We start from the raw sequence: 16511 nt of genomic DNA on the forward strand, positions 1-16511 counted from the left end.
CTGTTCCTTGTGAACAGACCCGCCTTTGTCCTCGGCTAGTCTGAACGGAGACCTATAGAATTAAGGGAGGGGTCCCTAAAAGAACTAAGGACTGGGACAAAAATGGGACACCTCCTAAACAGAAGTTGTTGCAGAGCAAAAAGGACAAACTGACAAAAAGTACTAGAGGTCCAAGAGGACCAAGAACTGACAGCGATATTCACCGAAGCACCTGGCTAGAGAGACAGGCAAAACAACACTGAAGTCCAGCAAAGCCAGAAGGGCGGAGCTGGAATATATAGGCAGATGGTCACATGACCGCAAAACACAAGATAGCAAAAACTAACAGGAGGGTTCTAACAGTACCCCCGCTTCTATGAGGATCCTCCAGGCCCAGGCCTATCAGGAAACCTCCTGTGAAACGCTCCGACAAGTCTAGGAGCAGAGACATCATCCGTCCTTACCCAGGAGTTGTCTTCGGGACCGAAACCCTTCCATGAGACAAGATACTGTAATCTCCCTCTATGCCATCTAGAATTCAAGATACGAGAAATTTCATATTCGCCGTCTTCCACCACAGGAGGAACTGTGACAGTGGCGTCCCTATTAGAAACATCAGCTTTTTTCAACAAGGAAACATGAAACACAGGATTAATCTTCCAGGAGGAGGGAACCTCCAACCTAACAGCAGACGGGTTAACCACCTGAAGCACCTTAAATGAACCCACAAACTTAGGACCCAATTTTTTAGAGGGAATCCTCAACCGCAGTTTCTTCAAGGACAACCAAACCATGTCACCCACAGTAAACAAAACCTCTTTAAGTTTCCTGTCAAAATACTTCTTGGACTTCTTGTTAACCTCTTGCAGGTTACAACGTACATTAGTCCAAACTCTTTCCAAATCACCGGAAAAATTCTCCTCCTCCCGCACCACCGACCCCAATTTGGAGAACGAGCCAAAAGACGGATGTCTCCCAGTACAACAAAAAAAAGGAGAACACCCAGCAGAAGAAGATGTATGGTTGTTAAGATCAAATTCTGCAAGAGGCAGAAACTCAGACCACCCCTCTTGATTGTCCGCCACAAAGTAACGCAAAAACTGTTCAACATCCTGGTTCTTTCTTTCAGTCTGTCCATTAGACTCAGGATGATATCCAGACGAAAATGACAAATGGACTCCCAACCTGTCACAAAAATCACGCCAAAAGTGAGCCACAAACTGAGGTCCCCTATCAGAAACAATGTCGGTGGGAACGCCATGGAGCTTGACAATTTCCTTAACAAATGCCTTAGCGAGTGTCTTGGAGCAGGGCAACTTAATGAATGGAACCAAATGACACATCTTACTAAAATGGTCCACGACCACCCAGATGACAGTAAAACCCTCAGACACAGGAAGATCAGTAATAAAATCCATAGTGAGATGCGTCCAAGGCGCACTAGGAACCTCCAGAGGGCAAAGCAACCCCGCAGCAGGGGTATGTGAAGCCTTTGACCTAGCACACACCGTACACTGACGCACCCACTTGATGACTTCCTTCTGCCATCCAGGCCACCAAAAACTGCGACTGATCAGTCTCTTAGTCTCCGAAACTCCTCATGATACTCCACAAACAAATCTCTCCTAAAGGATCTAGGCACAAACTACCTCCCATGAGGAGTGTTAGATGGAGCATCATCTTGAGCATTCAGAATCCCATTCTCCAAAACGGAGTCCAATGCCGCCACCACAACTCCTTTCTGTAAAATGCTCTCCTCCTCCTCGGCACCGACCGTAGGAGAGAAGCTGCGAGATAAAGCATCGGTTTTAACATTCTTAGTACCAGGGATATAGGTAACAGAAAAATGAAACTGAGAAAAAAAAGTGCCCACCTAGCTTGACGGGCATTCAAGCGCTTGGCAGCATCCCGATAGATCAAATTCTTATGATCTGTGAAAACCTGAATAGGAAATCTAGCGCCTTCCACAAAAATGACTCCAATGTTCAAACGCGAGTTTAATAGCCAGCAATTCCCGATTTCCAACATCATAATTCAGTTCGGTTTCCGAAAATTTTTTCGAAAAGAAGGCACAGGGATGTACTCCATCCCTGTTCTCCTGAGATAAAACTGCTCCGACCCCCACAGAGGAAGCATCGACCTCGACCAAAAAAGGTTTGGTCTCATCAGGCTGCATAAGGATGGGAGCAGAACTGAACCTCTCTTTGAGATACTCAAACGCTTCAATGGCCTCAGTAGTCCACTGGGTGGTATTCGCACCTTTCCTGGTGAGATCGGTTAGAGGTTTAACAATTACAGAAAAATTCTTAATGAATTTCCTGTAGTAATTGGCAAAACCCAAAAATCTCTGTATAGATTTCAAACCAATAGGCCTAGGCCATTCCTGCACAGCCTGAACCTTCACAGGGTCCATCTCAAAGCCCTCGCTGGAGACAATGTAGCCCAAAAAACTAATTTTCTGCACAGCGAACTCACATTTCTCCAGCTTAGCAAAGAGTGAATTATCACTCAATAACTGCAAAACTTCACGTACACTCTGCCAATGGGTCTCTAGATCTGGTGAATAAATCAAAATGTCATCCAAATACACAACCACATTCTTACCAATCAAAGGTCTCAGGATGTCATTAATAAGGTTCTGAAAAAATGCAGGTGCATTGGTAAGACCAAAAGGCATCACCAGATTCTCAAAATGACCCACCGGAGTGTTAAAAGCAGTTTTCCATTCATCACCCTCCTTCATTCGTAACAAATTGTATGCCCCCCGGAGATCAATTTTAGAGAACCACTTGGCCCCCACTAACTAGTTAAACAAGTCAGGAATTAACGGTAATGGGTAGGAATTGCGTACGGTAATCTTATTAATTTCACGAAAATCCAGACATGGACGTAAACCCCCGTCCTTTTATTTAACAAAGAAGAATCCGACTGCCACAGGCGACTTAGAAGGTCTAATGTGACCAGCAGCCAGGCTTGTCTGTATGTATTCCTCCAAGGCCTTTCTTTCAGGGATAGTCAGATTAAACAAGCGACTTTTGGGAAGAGTAGCACCCGGAACAAACTCAATGGCACAATCATAATCTCTATGAGGAGGTAAAACTTGCGACTCCTCCTCCGAAAAAACCCTCCAAAAATCCTGAATAGGTACAGGTAATTCCCCTTTTACCACAGCCGCAATGCGACCATTACAACACTTATCATAGCACTTCGGACTCCAAGACTTAATCTCATTAGTAGACCAGTCCAATAAAGGATTGTGCAGTTTTAACCAAGGCAATCCTAGAACAACTGGAGAGGGCAAATTATCTAAAACAACCAAGTCCAAAATTTCTTGGTGACCTCCATTGATAGTGAGGGGAAATGCAGCAACCTTGTGAGTAATACATTTCAAAGGAGTGTTATCAATTGCAACCACAGAAATAGGTGATGACAAAGGTTTGGATTTCAATTTAAGGTTTTCCAAAAACCCTTTATCAATCACATTAAGTGTTGAACCACAATCCACAAATACCTGAAATTCAATCAAATCTCCCTGCAGAGTAGTACTCCCAGAAAGAAACACTCCTGCAGAGCGTAAACAAGCTATATGGGCGTAACTGACTTTTTTTTTTCTTTACTTAAACGACGCTCACAATACTTAATCAAATGGTCAGCTTTACCACAATAAAGACACAAACCCTTGGCGAATCTCCGATCTCTCTCCTGAGAGCGGAGTGACATCGCCCCAACCTCCATTGGTTCTCCGCTGTCAGAGCAGATTTTCTGGGAACTAGGACCTGAAGTTACAGGAGTCTTTACATCATTAACCCTGGACCTCAGTCTCATGTCCACACAAACAGCTAACTGCATAGCTTCCTGCAGAGTCTCAGGTGCAGGGAATGCAATTAGCAAATCCTTAACCCTTTCACTCAGACCAGCAAGAAATAAACATCTCAGCGCAGAATCATTCCACTTAACTTCTGAAGCCCATCTCCTGAAGTGTGTGCAATAATTTTCAACATCATCTGACCCCTGATTCAAACGTCTAAGTTCTGATTCAGCAGATGAGATTCGATCAGGATCGTCATATAATAGCCCCATAGCATAAAAAAATTCCTCAACAGAACTTAAACACGGATCATTAGGCTGGAGAGAAAAGGCCCACCCCTGTGGTTCATTGCGCAAAAGTGACATGATAAACCCAATGCGCTGTGATTCATTCCCAGAGGATCTTGGTCTCAAACGAAAATATAACAAACAAGCATTTTTAAAGGAAAAAAAATCTTGCTGTTTACCATAAAAAACATTCGGCAGTCCTACCTTGGGTTCGACAAAATGCGCTCCAGAACAACTACTCACGTGTTGCTGGAGCTCGGCCACCTCCAGAGACAATCCCTGCAGGCGTTGAGCCAAATCCTGGACGGAAACCATACTGATCCCAGAATTTCTTTCCTTTTAGTTTTTTTTTTAGGGCTGGACTTAGTGTTATGATCTGCAACAAGAACTAAGGAAAGATAGGGGAGAGCTGTCCCTACAGTAAGACTAAGCTGAATCCCTACGATGTAGCGGGCTTGCCTGTTCCTTATGAACAGACCCGCCTTCGTCCTCGGCTTGTCTGAACGAAGACCTATAGAATTAAGGGAGGGGTCCCTAAAAGAACTAAGGACTGGGACAAAAAAGGGACACCTCCTAAACAGAAATTGTTGCAGAGCTAAAAGGACAAACTGACAAAAAGTACTAGAGGTCCCAGAGGACCAAGCAAACTGACAGAGAAAGGCACCGAAGCACCAGGCTAGAGAAACAGTCTAAACAACACTGAAGTCCAGCAAAGCCAAAAGGGCGGAGCTGGAATATATAGGCAGCTGGTCACGTGACCGCAAAACACAAGAAAGAAACAAAAACAAACAGGAGGGTTCTAACATTTACCCCCTCTATTGTAAAAGGTGAAACCTGTGCTGAATCCTCACGCAGAAGAAAAAAAAAAACAGCCCCCTGACAGACCATCACGGGGTCTTTAATTTTCATCAAGCTGCACAATTTCTTCCAGTAAAAAATATGAAGCCTCCAAAGCAAATGTGAACAAAGAGTTTCATTCAATCTGTGGTTGCATGGTTGGATCTTTAGTATAATCTGAATTAGGCTTCATTCAGGAGTCAGGTTTTTGTTTCCATATGAGAAAACGGACAGTTGCCTCCCGTGTTGCCTCCCGTGTTGCCTCCAGTGTTGCCTCCCGTGTTGCCTCCCGTGTTGCCTCCCGTGTTGCCTCCAGTGTTGCCTCCAGTGTTGCCTCCCGTGTTGCCTCCCGTGTTGCCTCCAGTGTTTCCCCCAGTGTTTCCCCCAGTGTTGCCTCCAGTGTTTCCCCCAGTGTTGCCTCCAGTGTTGCCTCCAGTGTTTCCCCCAGTTTTGCCTCCAGTGTTTCCCCCAGTTTTGCCTCCAGTGTTTCCCCCAGTGTTGCCTCCAGTTTTGCCTCCAGTGTTGCCTCCAGTTTTGCCTCCAGTGTTTCCCCCAGTTTTGCCTCCAGTGTTGCCTCCAGTGTTGCCTCCAGTGTTGCCCCCAGTGTTGCCCCCAGTGTTGCCCCCAGTGTTGCCCCCAGTGTTTCCCCCAGTGTTGCCTCCAGTGTTGCCCCCAGTTTTGCCTCCAGTGTTTTGCCTCCAGTGTTTTGCCTCCAGTGTTGCCTCCAGTGTTTCCCCCAGTGTTTCCCCCAGTGTTTCCCCCAGTGTTTCCCCCAGTGTTTCCCCCAGTGTTGCCCCCAGTGTTGCCCCCAGTGTTTCCCCCAGTGTTGCCTCCAGTGTTTCCCCCAGTGTTGCCTCCAGTGTTGCCTCCAGTGTTGCCTCCAGTGTTGCCTCCAGTGTTGCCTCCAGTGTTGCCTCCAGTGTTGCCTCCAGTGTTTCCCCCAGTGTTGCCTCCAGTGTTGCCTCCAGTGTTGCCTCCAGTGTTGCCTCCAGTGTTGCCTCCAGTGTTGCCTCCAGTGTTTCCCCCAGTTTTGCCTCCAGTGTTGCCTCCAGTGTTGCCTCCAGTGTTGCCTCCAGTGTTGCCCCCAGTGTTTCCCCCAGTGTTTCCCCCAGTGTTTCCCCCAGTGTTTCCCCCAGTGTTGCCTCCAGTGTTGCCTCCAGTGTTGCCTCCAGTGTTTCCCCCAGTTTTGCCTCCAGTGTTGCCTCCAGTGTTGCCTCCAGTGTTGCCTCCAGTGTTGCCTCCAGTGTTTCCCCCAGTGTTTCCCCCAGTGTTTCCCCCAGTGTTTCCCCCAGTGTTGCCTCCAGTGTTGCCTCCAGTGTTTCCCCCAGTTTTGCCTCCAGTGTTGCCTCCAGTGTTGCCTCCAGTGTTGCCTCCAGTGTTTCCCCCAGTGTTTCCCCCAGTGTTTCCCCCAGTGTTTCCCCCAGTGTTGCCTCCAGTGTTGCCTCCAGTGTTGCCTCCAGTGTTTCCTCCAGTGTTGCCTCCAGTGTTGCCTCCAGTGTTTCCCCCAGTGTTGCCTCCAGTGTTGCCTCCAGTGTTGCCTCCAGTGTTGCCTCCAGTGTTGCCTCCAGTGTTGCCTCCAGTGTTTCCCCCAGTTTTGCCTCCAGTGTTGCCTCCAGTGTTGCCTCCAGTGTTGCCTCCAGTGTTGCCCCCAGTGTTTCCCCCAGTGTTTCCCCCAGTGTTTCCCCCAGTGTTTCCCCCAGTGTTGCCTCCAGTGTTGCCTCCAGTGTTGCCTCCAGTGTTTCCCCCAGTTTTGCCTCCAGTGTTGCCTCCAGTGTTGCCTCCAGTGTTGCCTCCAGTGTTGCCTCCAGTGTTGCCTCCAGTGTTTCCCCCAGTGTTTCCCCCAGTGTTTCCCCCAGTGTTTCCCCCAGTGTTGCCTCCAGTGTTGCCTCCAGTGTTTCCCCCAGTTTTGCCTCCAGTGTTGCCTCCAGTGTTGCCTCCAGTGTTGCCTCCAGTGTTGCCTCCAGTGTTTCCCCCAGTGTTTCCCCCAGTGTTTCCCCCAGTGTTTCCCCCAGTGTTGCCTCCAGTGTTGCCTCCAGTGTTGCCTCCAGTGTTTCCTCCAGTGTTGCCTCCAGTGTTGCCTCCAGTGTTTCCCCCAGTGTTTCCCCCAGTGTTGCCTCCAGTGTTGCCTCCAGTGTTGCCTCCAGTGTTGCCTCCAGTGTTTCCCCCAGTGTTTCCCCCAGTGTTGCCTCCAGTGTTTCCCCCAGTGTTTCCCCCAGTGTTTCCCCCAGTGTTTCCTCCAGTGTTGCCTCCAGTGTTGCCTCCAGTGTTGCCTCCAGTGTTGCCTCCAGTGTTGCCTCCAGTGTTGCCTCCAGTGTTGCCTCCAGTGTTGCCTCCAGTGTTTCCCCCAGTGTTTCCCCCAGTGTTTCCCCCAGTGTTGCCTCCAGTGTTGCCTCCAGTGTTGCCTCCAGTGTTGCCTCCAGTGTTTCCCCCAGTGTTTCCCCCAGTGTTTCCCCCAGTGTTTCCTCCAGTGTTGCCTCCAGTGTTGCCTCCAGTGTTGCCTCCAGTGTTGCCTCCAGTGTTGCCTCCAGTGTTTCCCCCAGTGTTTCCCCCAGTGTTTCCCCCAGTGTTGCCTCCAGTGTTGCCTCCAGTGTTGCCTCCAGTGTTGCCTCCAGTGTTGCCTCCAGTGTTTCCCCCAGTTTTGCCTCCAGTTTTGCCTCCAGTGTTGCCTCAGTTTTTTTTGTCACTGATGCCGAAAAAAAAATGTTTGTCCACTTTCTCCCCTGAGTCAATGAAAAAATGGACAACGCATGGATGGCATCCGAGTGCTGACTGATTTTTTTCACAGTCCCATAGATTTGCATTACCAATTTTGATCCGACACTCGGACGTGTCTCCACGATTTTGTACGGACAGCTCGGTCCAAGGAAAAAATCTGACATCTGGACAGCCTCATAGAGTGTCATAGATACAAGTGCTATCCGTGAAAACCTGACATGTGGATGAGCCCTTATAAAAAAAAGATGGCTGCTGTTAAGGATAGCAAATCAGTGGGGTACCGGTGGGTGTCTAATCCCCCAGCAATCAGCAGGACAAGGACTTTCCATGACAATTAATGCACAGCAGCTCATCTGTACATGTGGCTCTATAGTGTAACTTTCACTGTACTATGGCCCCTCTATTCTGCTGATTTGTGAGGGTCCTGAGGTTCAGATCCCCCCCCCCCATCCTCCTCAGTTGACAAAGATGTTTTTTTTCTCCAGAAAACCCATTTAATAAATGTTGGAGTAGCGCAGACACCTCCACATCATAATCTGCTTTGGCAGCCTTTGTTGCAGCGGGTGTTTGCTTCTGGTCTATTTTTGCCGTCTTTCCCGATCTTGTCATCGGCAGCAGCTTCTTAGTTCTATATGAAAAAGAAAAAAAATCTATTTGTTTGCCCGGTATCATGAATACACAAATAACAACACGGTGCGCCCTGACACTCCGCTTGCCGGAGCGGTGTTTAGATTTGTCAGACAAGATGAGCAATGTTCTCTTCTGTGTGTCTTGTAAGCTTTTTGTGCTGCCGAATCCTGAATAATTCTCTATTCTGTTCACAGGACTGTACATCCAACAATCAATATGGGACTTCAATAGAAGCCGCTGCCAAACAGCTCCTGAACATAAACCAAGACGTGCCGCTCTATCCTCCTTATCAGTACCCGGCTAGTTTACACAGTACAAGTCGCAGGCAGAAAAAGACCATCTTTCTACGGCGAGACAATACGATATATACCGAGAAAAAGCTTTTGAAGAAGAGGAAGCATTTCCTATTGAAAGAGACTCCCATCTTGATGCCCTTGAACGGTTCTGCTGTAGACCTCATGCCCCCGGATTACGAGGACCTCAACGGCAAATGGAAAAAGCTGTATGAGGTTCAAAGGCAGCGGAAGAAGCTTATGCACGATATCTGCTTGAAGTACAAGAGCGGCAGCCGGCGGATTATCACCCCTTATCACGTCTCCCGAATCTTCGTAGAAGACAAGCACAAGATACTTTACTGCGAGGTTCCAAAGGCCGGTTGCTCCAACTGGAAACGGGTATTAATGGTCCTTGATGGCTTGGCTAACTCCACTAAGGATATCCCGCATAATACCGTTCACTACGGGAACTACTTGAAAAGGTTGGACAGTTTTGACCGCAAAGGAATCTTCAACCGACTTAACACGTACAAGAAGATGATCTTTGTCCGGGAACCTTTCGAGAGGTTGGTCTCCGCCTACCGAGACAAGTTTGAGCACGCCAATAATTATTACCATCCGGTGTTTGGAAAAGCAATCATTTCTAAATACAGGCGAAACGCCACCAGGGAAGCATTGAGGACCGGCTCCGGCGTGCAGTTCAAAGAGTTTATCCAATACCTGCTGGATGTCCACAGGCCGGTGGGGATGGACATCCATTGGGACCACGTTACCAAACTCTGCAGTCCCTGCTTGATAGACTACGATTTCATCGGCAAATTTGAGAGCATGGAAGAGGATGCTAATTTTCTTCTCCACCTCATAGGGGCTCCCAAAAACTTGACATTTCCCAGATTTAAAGACAGACATTCCAATGAGGAAAGGACCACTAGTAAAATCACTCAGCAATATTTTGCACAATTGTCCCCTCTGGAAAGACAACGTACCTATGATTTCTATTACATGGATTATCAAATGTTCAATTACTCCAAACCGTTTGAAGATTTGTATTGATCACGTGTAAAAGGAGGGAATGTGTTTTCTAGAAAACGTCCACTGGGAGCAGTATTGTGGTACAATATGTGAGCTGATTAAGGGTGGTTTAAAGGGAACCTATCGCCAGGTTTTTGCCTCAGCATGATGTGTAGAGACAGAGACCCTGATTCCAGCAATGTGTCACTTATTGGGCTGCTTGCTGTAGTTTTGCAAAATCAATGTTTTATCAGCAGGACTAGTAAACCTGCTGCAATGTAGTTCCCCCCATCACTGATTGGCATCATACGGTGTACACTGTGCATAGACATAAAGCTGCCAATCAGTGATGTGGTTGGGGTTATGCAGCGAACTGGTAGATCTGCAGCAGATAAAACAGGATTTTTAGCCAAAAATTAAGTAAGCAGCGCAGTAAGTGACACATCGCTGAAATCCAGTTCTCTAACCCTACATTATTCTGTTTTCAGATGGGGGAGCGAAAACCTGGTGACCGACTCCCTTTAACGGCACAGTCCGACGGCCATATAAACCATAACACCGTGCATGGACTGGCCGGCAGCTCTCCCAACCCGAACGTGACAGCTGCATAGGAATACATGAACTGTCACCCCCGGGTCGGGAGAGACGCCGGACAGTCTGTCCACTGTGTTCCGATCTCACCGTCTGACTGCGACCTTAGTTTTTGGGAAAATGTTGATGCATTATTATTGAGCCAAAACCAGAAATAAATCCAGCGGAAAGGGTGAAGAGGTTTTTATTCCTTTTTGTCCGGCTTTGGCTTAAAAAATAGCTTGAAAATACCTCCACAAAAATTGAAACCACCTTAAGTGTCTTGGAGTTCAGAGATGACCCATTTTTTTATTTATTTATTTATTTATTTATTTTCATAACTTCTGAACTTGAAACAAGTCATAATCAAGTCCTATAAAGACCCTTACAGATATTTTTTTTTATATATGGGTTTTCGTAGTCAGGTTTTTGAAGCCAAAAGGATCATAGACGGAAAACATTTGTAAAGAAAAGACTGAAGAGGAATTGATCAAGCCTAGAATTTCTCTCCAGTCTTGAAGCAGAAGTCTGTTGGTAGCCACAATGTGGTTGCCCCGAGCCGCTCACTACTGCGATGGCATTATGACCCCACACACCTGCCGAGACTGCTGACCCCTATAACATCATCAGCACCGCTCAGCTCCAATGCAAAAGTAAGCGACCCCAGCCAAAAAGGCGTACACCTGACAGCTTCAAAACCCTGAACCTGAAACATTCCCTCAATCTTCAATCAGATTGCACTAAACCAAGTTAATCATGGGGGTGAAACCCATCAGATAAATGACTTAAAAGTGATATTCACATTTTGCGAATGCCCTCAACCCCGTTCTTTCTATTCTGAGGTTGAAAGAATATATGATATTCTCTATTGTATAGATCTTATTTTTGCTGGTTAAAAAAAATAAAATAAAAAAGTGTTTCTAAAAATACAATAAAAAGGGCTAGATTTTTCTCTGGAGTGGTGTGACAATTTTTTTTAAGATGACATTTTATTCTGGTTTATATCCCATTTACAGGAATAGGTTTCGTTAATTTCGTAAAGGATATGTCCATATTTGCAACATTTATAAATATTGATCCAGTGTAGAGAAGGAGCAAAGATGTTAATCTGCTCACCTTCCACGGAGGACAAAAAAAACCCCACTTGAATTCACAGAGGAACCCTGGTAGACCTTGTTTGGTCAGGGTGGGATCCAAAGAGACAAGGCTGGTATCCAGGTCAGAAATGGAAGAAGGGTCCATGAGGAATAGACTCCAGCACCAATGAGGAAATGATTAAACATAACTTATACTGTGCGCTTAAAAACATGGTGAGAAAAAGCAAAAATACTAAAGATCAATAATCTTACATGTTTCCCTGGTTGCAGACTACAACAAATTCCCCAATCTCGCACCTGCGCAGGTGCATTTCTCTCTGCCCTTTCGAGGGCTGAGCAAAGCACTGTAGTGCGCATGCACCGGGAAAAGCCAAAGGGTGCCGATGACCTGGAAATGAAGCTGGCGCATGCGCACTACAGTGCTTTGCTCAGCCCTCGAAAGGGCAGAGAGAAATGCACCTGAGCAAGAGCGACAGGGAACACTGTAGGACACATCATCCACATGAAGCAAAGAAGGAGGACGGCGATCGTAAGAAGAGGAGGCGCCGGATCAAGACCAGAGACGCCTATTGCACCAGATCACGCTGTATGTGGGTATAATAAAAGCTTTTATGTGCTATGCAGGGGGGGGGGGGAGACACTTTAACTGCTGCTGACCCTAAGGCATACATGGCAAACTGTGGCCCGCAGGGTAATTTTACTTGGCACACAACAATGGAACAGCCCCAGCCAGGCATCACACTTTCCACTGAATAGCCATCCTGGATACCGATACCATTGAAAGCAATGAGGGAAGAGGGAAGCCGTCTGCTCCTTCCTCCATCATTCTTCCTCTGCATCTGAAGTCTCAGCGCAGCGGGCGTGATTACATCACTTCAACGAGCCTGCTGTGCCGAGCAGTGAAGCGCTCCAGAGACCAAAGCAGCGGGGAAACGAGAAGTGGTCATTTTTTTTTTTTTTAACTGTGGGGCCATTATTCTGTACTAGATGGTGGCCCGATTCTAACGCATCGGGTATTCTAGAACATGTATGCGGCCGACCAGGCGCAATCAGCAGAGCGGTGTTTAAATTTGGCGCCAAACTCGCTGATTGGTCGCGGCCGCCGGCCGCGACCAATCAGCGAATCGTATTTCTGAGGACTGGGCAGCTGCCTGTGCGGGTACTTATGCTGCGAAGAGTCGGGAGATGGTCGGCTGCTCGCAGCTGAAGTATCCCGACCGGCGGCGCCGCTCACCGGTCCTCCCTTCACACTTGCCGTCTGGAGATCAGCGGGCCAAGCCGCTGAACTCCCGACGGTAGCCGCATGGAGGTCAGCGGCGCCGCCTGTCGGGGTACTTGTGTTGCAAGCTAGCGCCGCTCATCTCCCGGCTGCATCGCCACTGACCTCCGTCCGGGAGATGAGCCGCTAACGGCCGCCATATTTTTCTGAAATACCGCGTCGCTGATTGGCCGCGGCCGGACCAATCAGCGACGCGGGATTTCCTGAACAGACAGACAGACAGACGGGATAAGACGATTATATATATTAGATGGAGGACTATGTGGGGCCATTATTCTGTATGGAGGACTATGTGGGCCCATTATTCTGTATGGAGGACTATGTGGGCCCATTATTCTGTATGGAGCTCTATGTGGGCCCATTATTCTGTATGGAGGACTATGTGGAGCCATTATACTGTATGGAGGACTATGTGGGGCAATTATCCTGTATGGAGGACTATGTGGAGCCATTATACTGTATGTAACACTATGTGGGGCCCATTATTCTGTATAGAGGACTATGTGGGCCCATTATTCTGTATGGAGGACTATGTGGGGCAATTATCCTGTATGGAGGACTATGTGGAGCCATTATACTGTATGTAACACTATGTGGGGCCCATTATTCTGTATGGAGGACTATGTGGGACCCACTATTCTGTATGGCGGACTATGTGGGGCCCATTATTCTGTATGGCGGACTATGTGGGGCCCATTATTCTGTATGGAGGACTATGTGGGACCCACTATTCTGTATGGAGGACTATGTGGGGCCATTATTCTGTATGGAGGACTATGTGGAGCCATTATACTGTATGTAACACTATGTGGGGCCCATTATTCTGTATGGAGGACTATGTGGGACCCACTATTCTGTATGGCGGACTTTGTGGGGCCCATTATTCTGTATGGAGGACTATGTGGGACCCACTATTCTGTATGGCGGACTTTGTGGGGCCCATTATTCTGTATGGAGAACTATGTGGGGCCCATTATTCTGTATGGAGAACTATGTGGGGCCCATTATTCTGTATGGAGGACTATGTGGGACCCACTATTCTGTATGTAGGACTATGTGGGTCCCATTATTCTGTATGGAGGACTATGTGGAACCCACTATTCTCTATGGAGGACTATGTGGGGCCATTATACTGTATGTAGCACTATGTGGGGCCAATTATTCTGTATGGAGGACTATGTGGGACCCACTATTCTGTATGGAGGACTATGTGGGGCCATTATACTGTATGTAGCACTATGTGGGGCCCATTATTCTGTATGGAGGACTATGTGGGGCCATTATTCTGTATGGAGGACTATGTGGGCCCATTATTCTGTATGGAGGACTATGTGGGCCCATTATTCTGTATGGAGGACTATGTGGGCCCATTATTCTGTATGGAGGACTATGTGGGGCCCATTATACTGTATGGAGGACTATGTGGGCCCATTATTCTGTATGGAGGACTATGTTGGGCCCACTATTCTGTATGGAGGACTATGTGGGGCCCACTATTCTGTATGGAGGATTATGTGGGGCCCATTATTCTGTATGGAGGACTATGTGGGGCCCATTATTCTGTATGTAACACTATGTGGGGCAATTATCCTGTATGGAGGACTATGTGTGGCAATTATCCTGTATGGAGGACTATGTGGGGCCCATTATTCTGTATGGAGGACTATGTGGGACCCATTATTCTGTATGGAGGACTATGTGGGGCCCATTATTCTGTATGGAGGACTATGTGGGACCCACTATTCTCTATGGAGGACTTTGTGGGGCCCATTATACTGTATGTAGCACTATGTGGGGCCCATTATTCTGTAGGGAGGACTATGTGGGGCCCACTATTCTGTATGGAGGACAATGTGGGGCCCACTATTCTGTATGGAGGACTATGTGGGGCCCATTATATACTGTATGGAGGACTATGTGGCCCATTATTCTGTATGGAGGACTATGTGGGGCCATTATTCTGTATGGAGGACTATGTGGGGCCATTATTCTGTATGGAGGACTATGTGTGGCCCATTATTCTGTACGGAGGATTATGTGGGGCCATTATTCTGTATGGAGGACTATGTGGGGCCATTATTCTGTATGGAGGACTATGTGTGGCCCATTATTCTGTACGGAGGATTATGTGGGGCCATTATTCTGTATGGAGGACTATGTGGGGCCCATTATTCTGTATGGAGGACTATGTAGGGCCCACTATTCTGTGTGCAGGACTATGTGGGGCCCACTATTCTGTATGGAGGACTATGTGGGGCCCATTATTCTGTATGGAGGACTATGTGGGGCCATTATACTGTATGTAGCACTATGTGGGGCCCATTATTCTGTATGGAGGACTATGTGGGGCCATTATACTGTATGTAGCACTATGTGGGGCCCATTATACTGTATGGAGGACTATGTGGGACCATTATACTGTATGTAGCACTATGTGGGGCCATTATACTGTATGTAGCACTATGTGGGGCCCATTATTCTGTATGGAGGACTTTGTGGGGCCCACTATTCTGTATGGAGGACTATGTGGGGCCCACTATTCTGTATGCAGGACTATGTGGAGCCCATTATTCTGTATGGAGGACTATGTGGGGCCATTATTCTGTATGGAGGACTATGTGGGCCATTATTCTGTATGGAGGACTATGTGGGGCCCATTATTCTGTATGGAGAACTATGTGGGCCCATTATTCTGTATGGAGGACTATGTGGGGCCCATTATTCTGTATGGAGGACTATGTGGGGCCATTGTACTGTATGTAGCACTATGTGGGGCCCATTATTCTGTATGGAGGACTATGTGGGACCCACTATTCTGTATGGAGGACTATGTGGGGCCCATTATTCTGTATGTAGGACTATGTGGGGCCATTATACTGTATGTAGCACTATGTGGGGCCCATTATACTGTATGGAGGACTATGTGGGGCCATTATACTGTATGTAGCACTATGTGGGGCCATTATACTGTATGTAGCACTATGTGGGGCCCATTATTCTGTATGGAAGACTATGTGGGGCCCACTATTCTGTATGCAGGACTATGTGGAGCCCATTATTCTGTATGGAGGACTATGTGGAGCCCATTATACTGTATGGAGGACTATGTGGGGCCATTATTCTGTATGGAGGACTATGTGGGTCCATTATTCTGTATGGAGGACTATGTGGGCCCATTATTCTGTATGGAGGACTATGTGGGGCTATTATACTGTATGGAGGACTATGTGGGGCCATTATTCTTTATGGAGGACTATGTGGGGCCATTATTCTTTATGGAGGACTATGTGGGGCTATTATTCTGTATGGAGGACTATGTGGGGCCCATTATTCTGTATGGAGGACTATGTGGGGCCCATTATACTGTATGGAGGACTATGTGGGGCCCATTATACTGTATGGAGGACTATGTGGGGCCCATTATTCTGTATTGAGGACTATGTGGGACCCACTATTCTGTATGGAAGACTATTTGGGCCATTATTCTGTATGGAGGACTATGTGGGGCCATTATACTGTATGTAGCACTATGTAGGGCCCATTATACTGTATGGAGGACTATGTGGGGCCATTATACTGTATGGAGGACTATGTGGGGCCATTATACTATATGTAGTACTATGTGGGGCCCATTATTCTGTATGGAGGACTATGTGGGGCCCACTATTCTGTATGGAGGACTATGTGGGGCCCACTATTCTGTATGGAGGACTATGTGGGCCCATTATTCTGTATGGAGGACTATGTGGGGCTATTATACTGTATGGAGGACTATGTGGGGCTATTATACTGAATGGAGGCCTATGTGGGGCCATTATTCTGTATGGAGGACTATGTGGGGCCCATTATTCTGTATGGAGGACTATGTGAGGCCCATTATTCTGTATGGAGGACTATGTGGGCCCCTTATTCTGTATGGAGGACTATGTGGGGCCCACTATTCTGTATGGAGGACTATGTGGGGCCCATTATTCTGTATGGAGGACTATGTGGGGCCCATTATACTGTATGGAGGACTATGTG

At 47.3% G+C, this 16511-nt stretch overlaps 1 protein-coding gene across 1 annotated transcript in view; it reads left to right on the top strand.

Annotated features, from left to right (window-relative positions):
- Window positions 1-11051, top strand: part of CHST8 (carbohydrate sulfotransferase 8) — a 472136-nt gene extending 461085 nt beyond the window's left edge. Inside the window, exon 4 of the mRNA XM_073659772.1 lies at window positions 8451-11051. Within this exon, the coding sequence (XP_073515873.1) occupies window positions 8451-9584 (1134 nt within the window). The 3' untranslated portion in view covers window positions 9585-11051. The remainder of the gene's footprint in view (window positions 1-8450) is intronic.
- Window positions 11052-16511: the final 5460 nt, after the last annotated feature.

This window comes from Phyllobates terribilis, unplaced genomic scaffold (genome assembly GCF_046119375.1).
Source record: "Phyllobates terribilis strain yellow unplaced genomic scaffold, ASM4611937v1 Scaffold_14__1_contigs__length_39327217, whole genome shotgun sequence".
NCBI classification, from domain to species: domain Eukaryota; kingdom Metazoa; phylum Chordata; class Amphibia; order Anura; family Dendrobatidae; genus Phyllobates; species Phyllobates terribilis.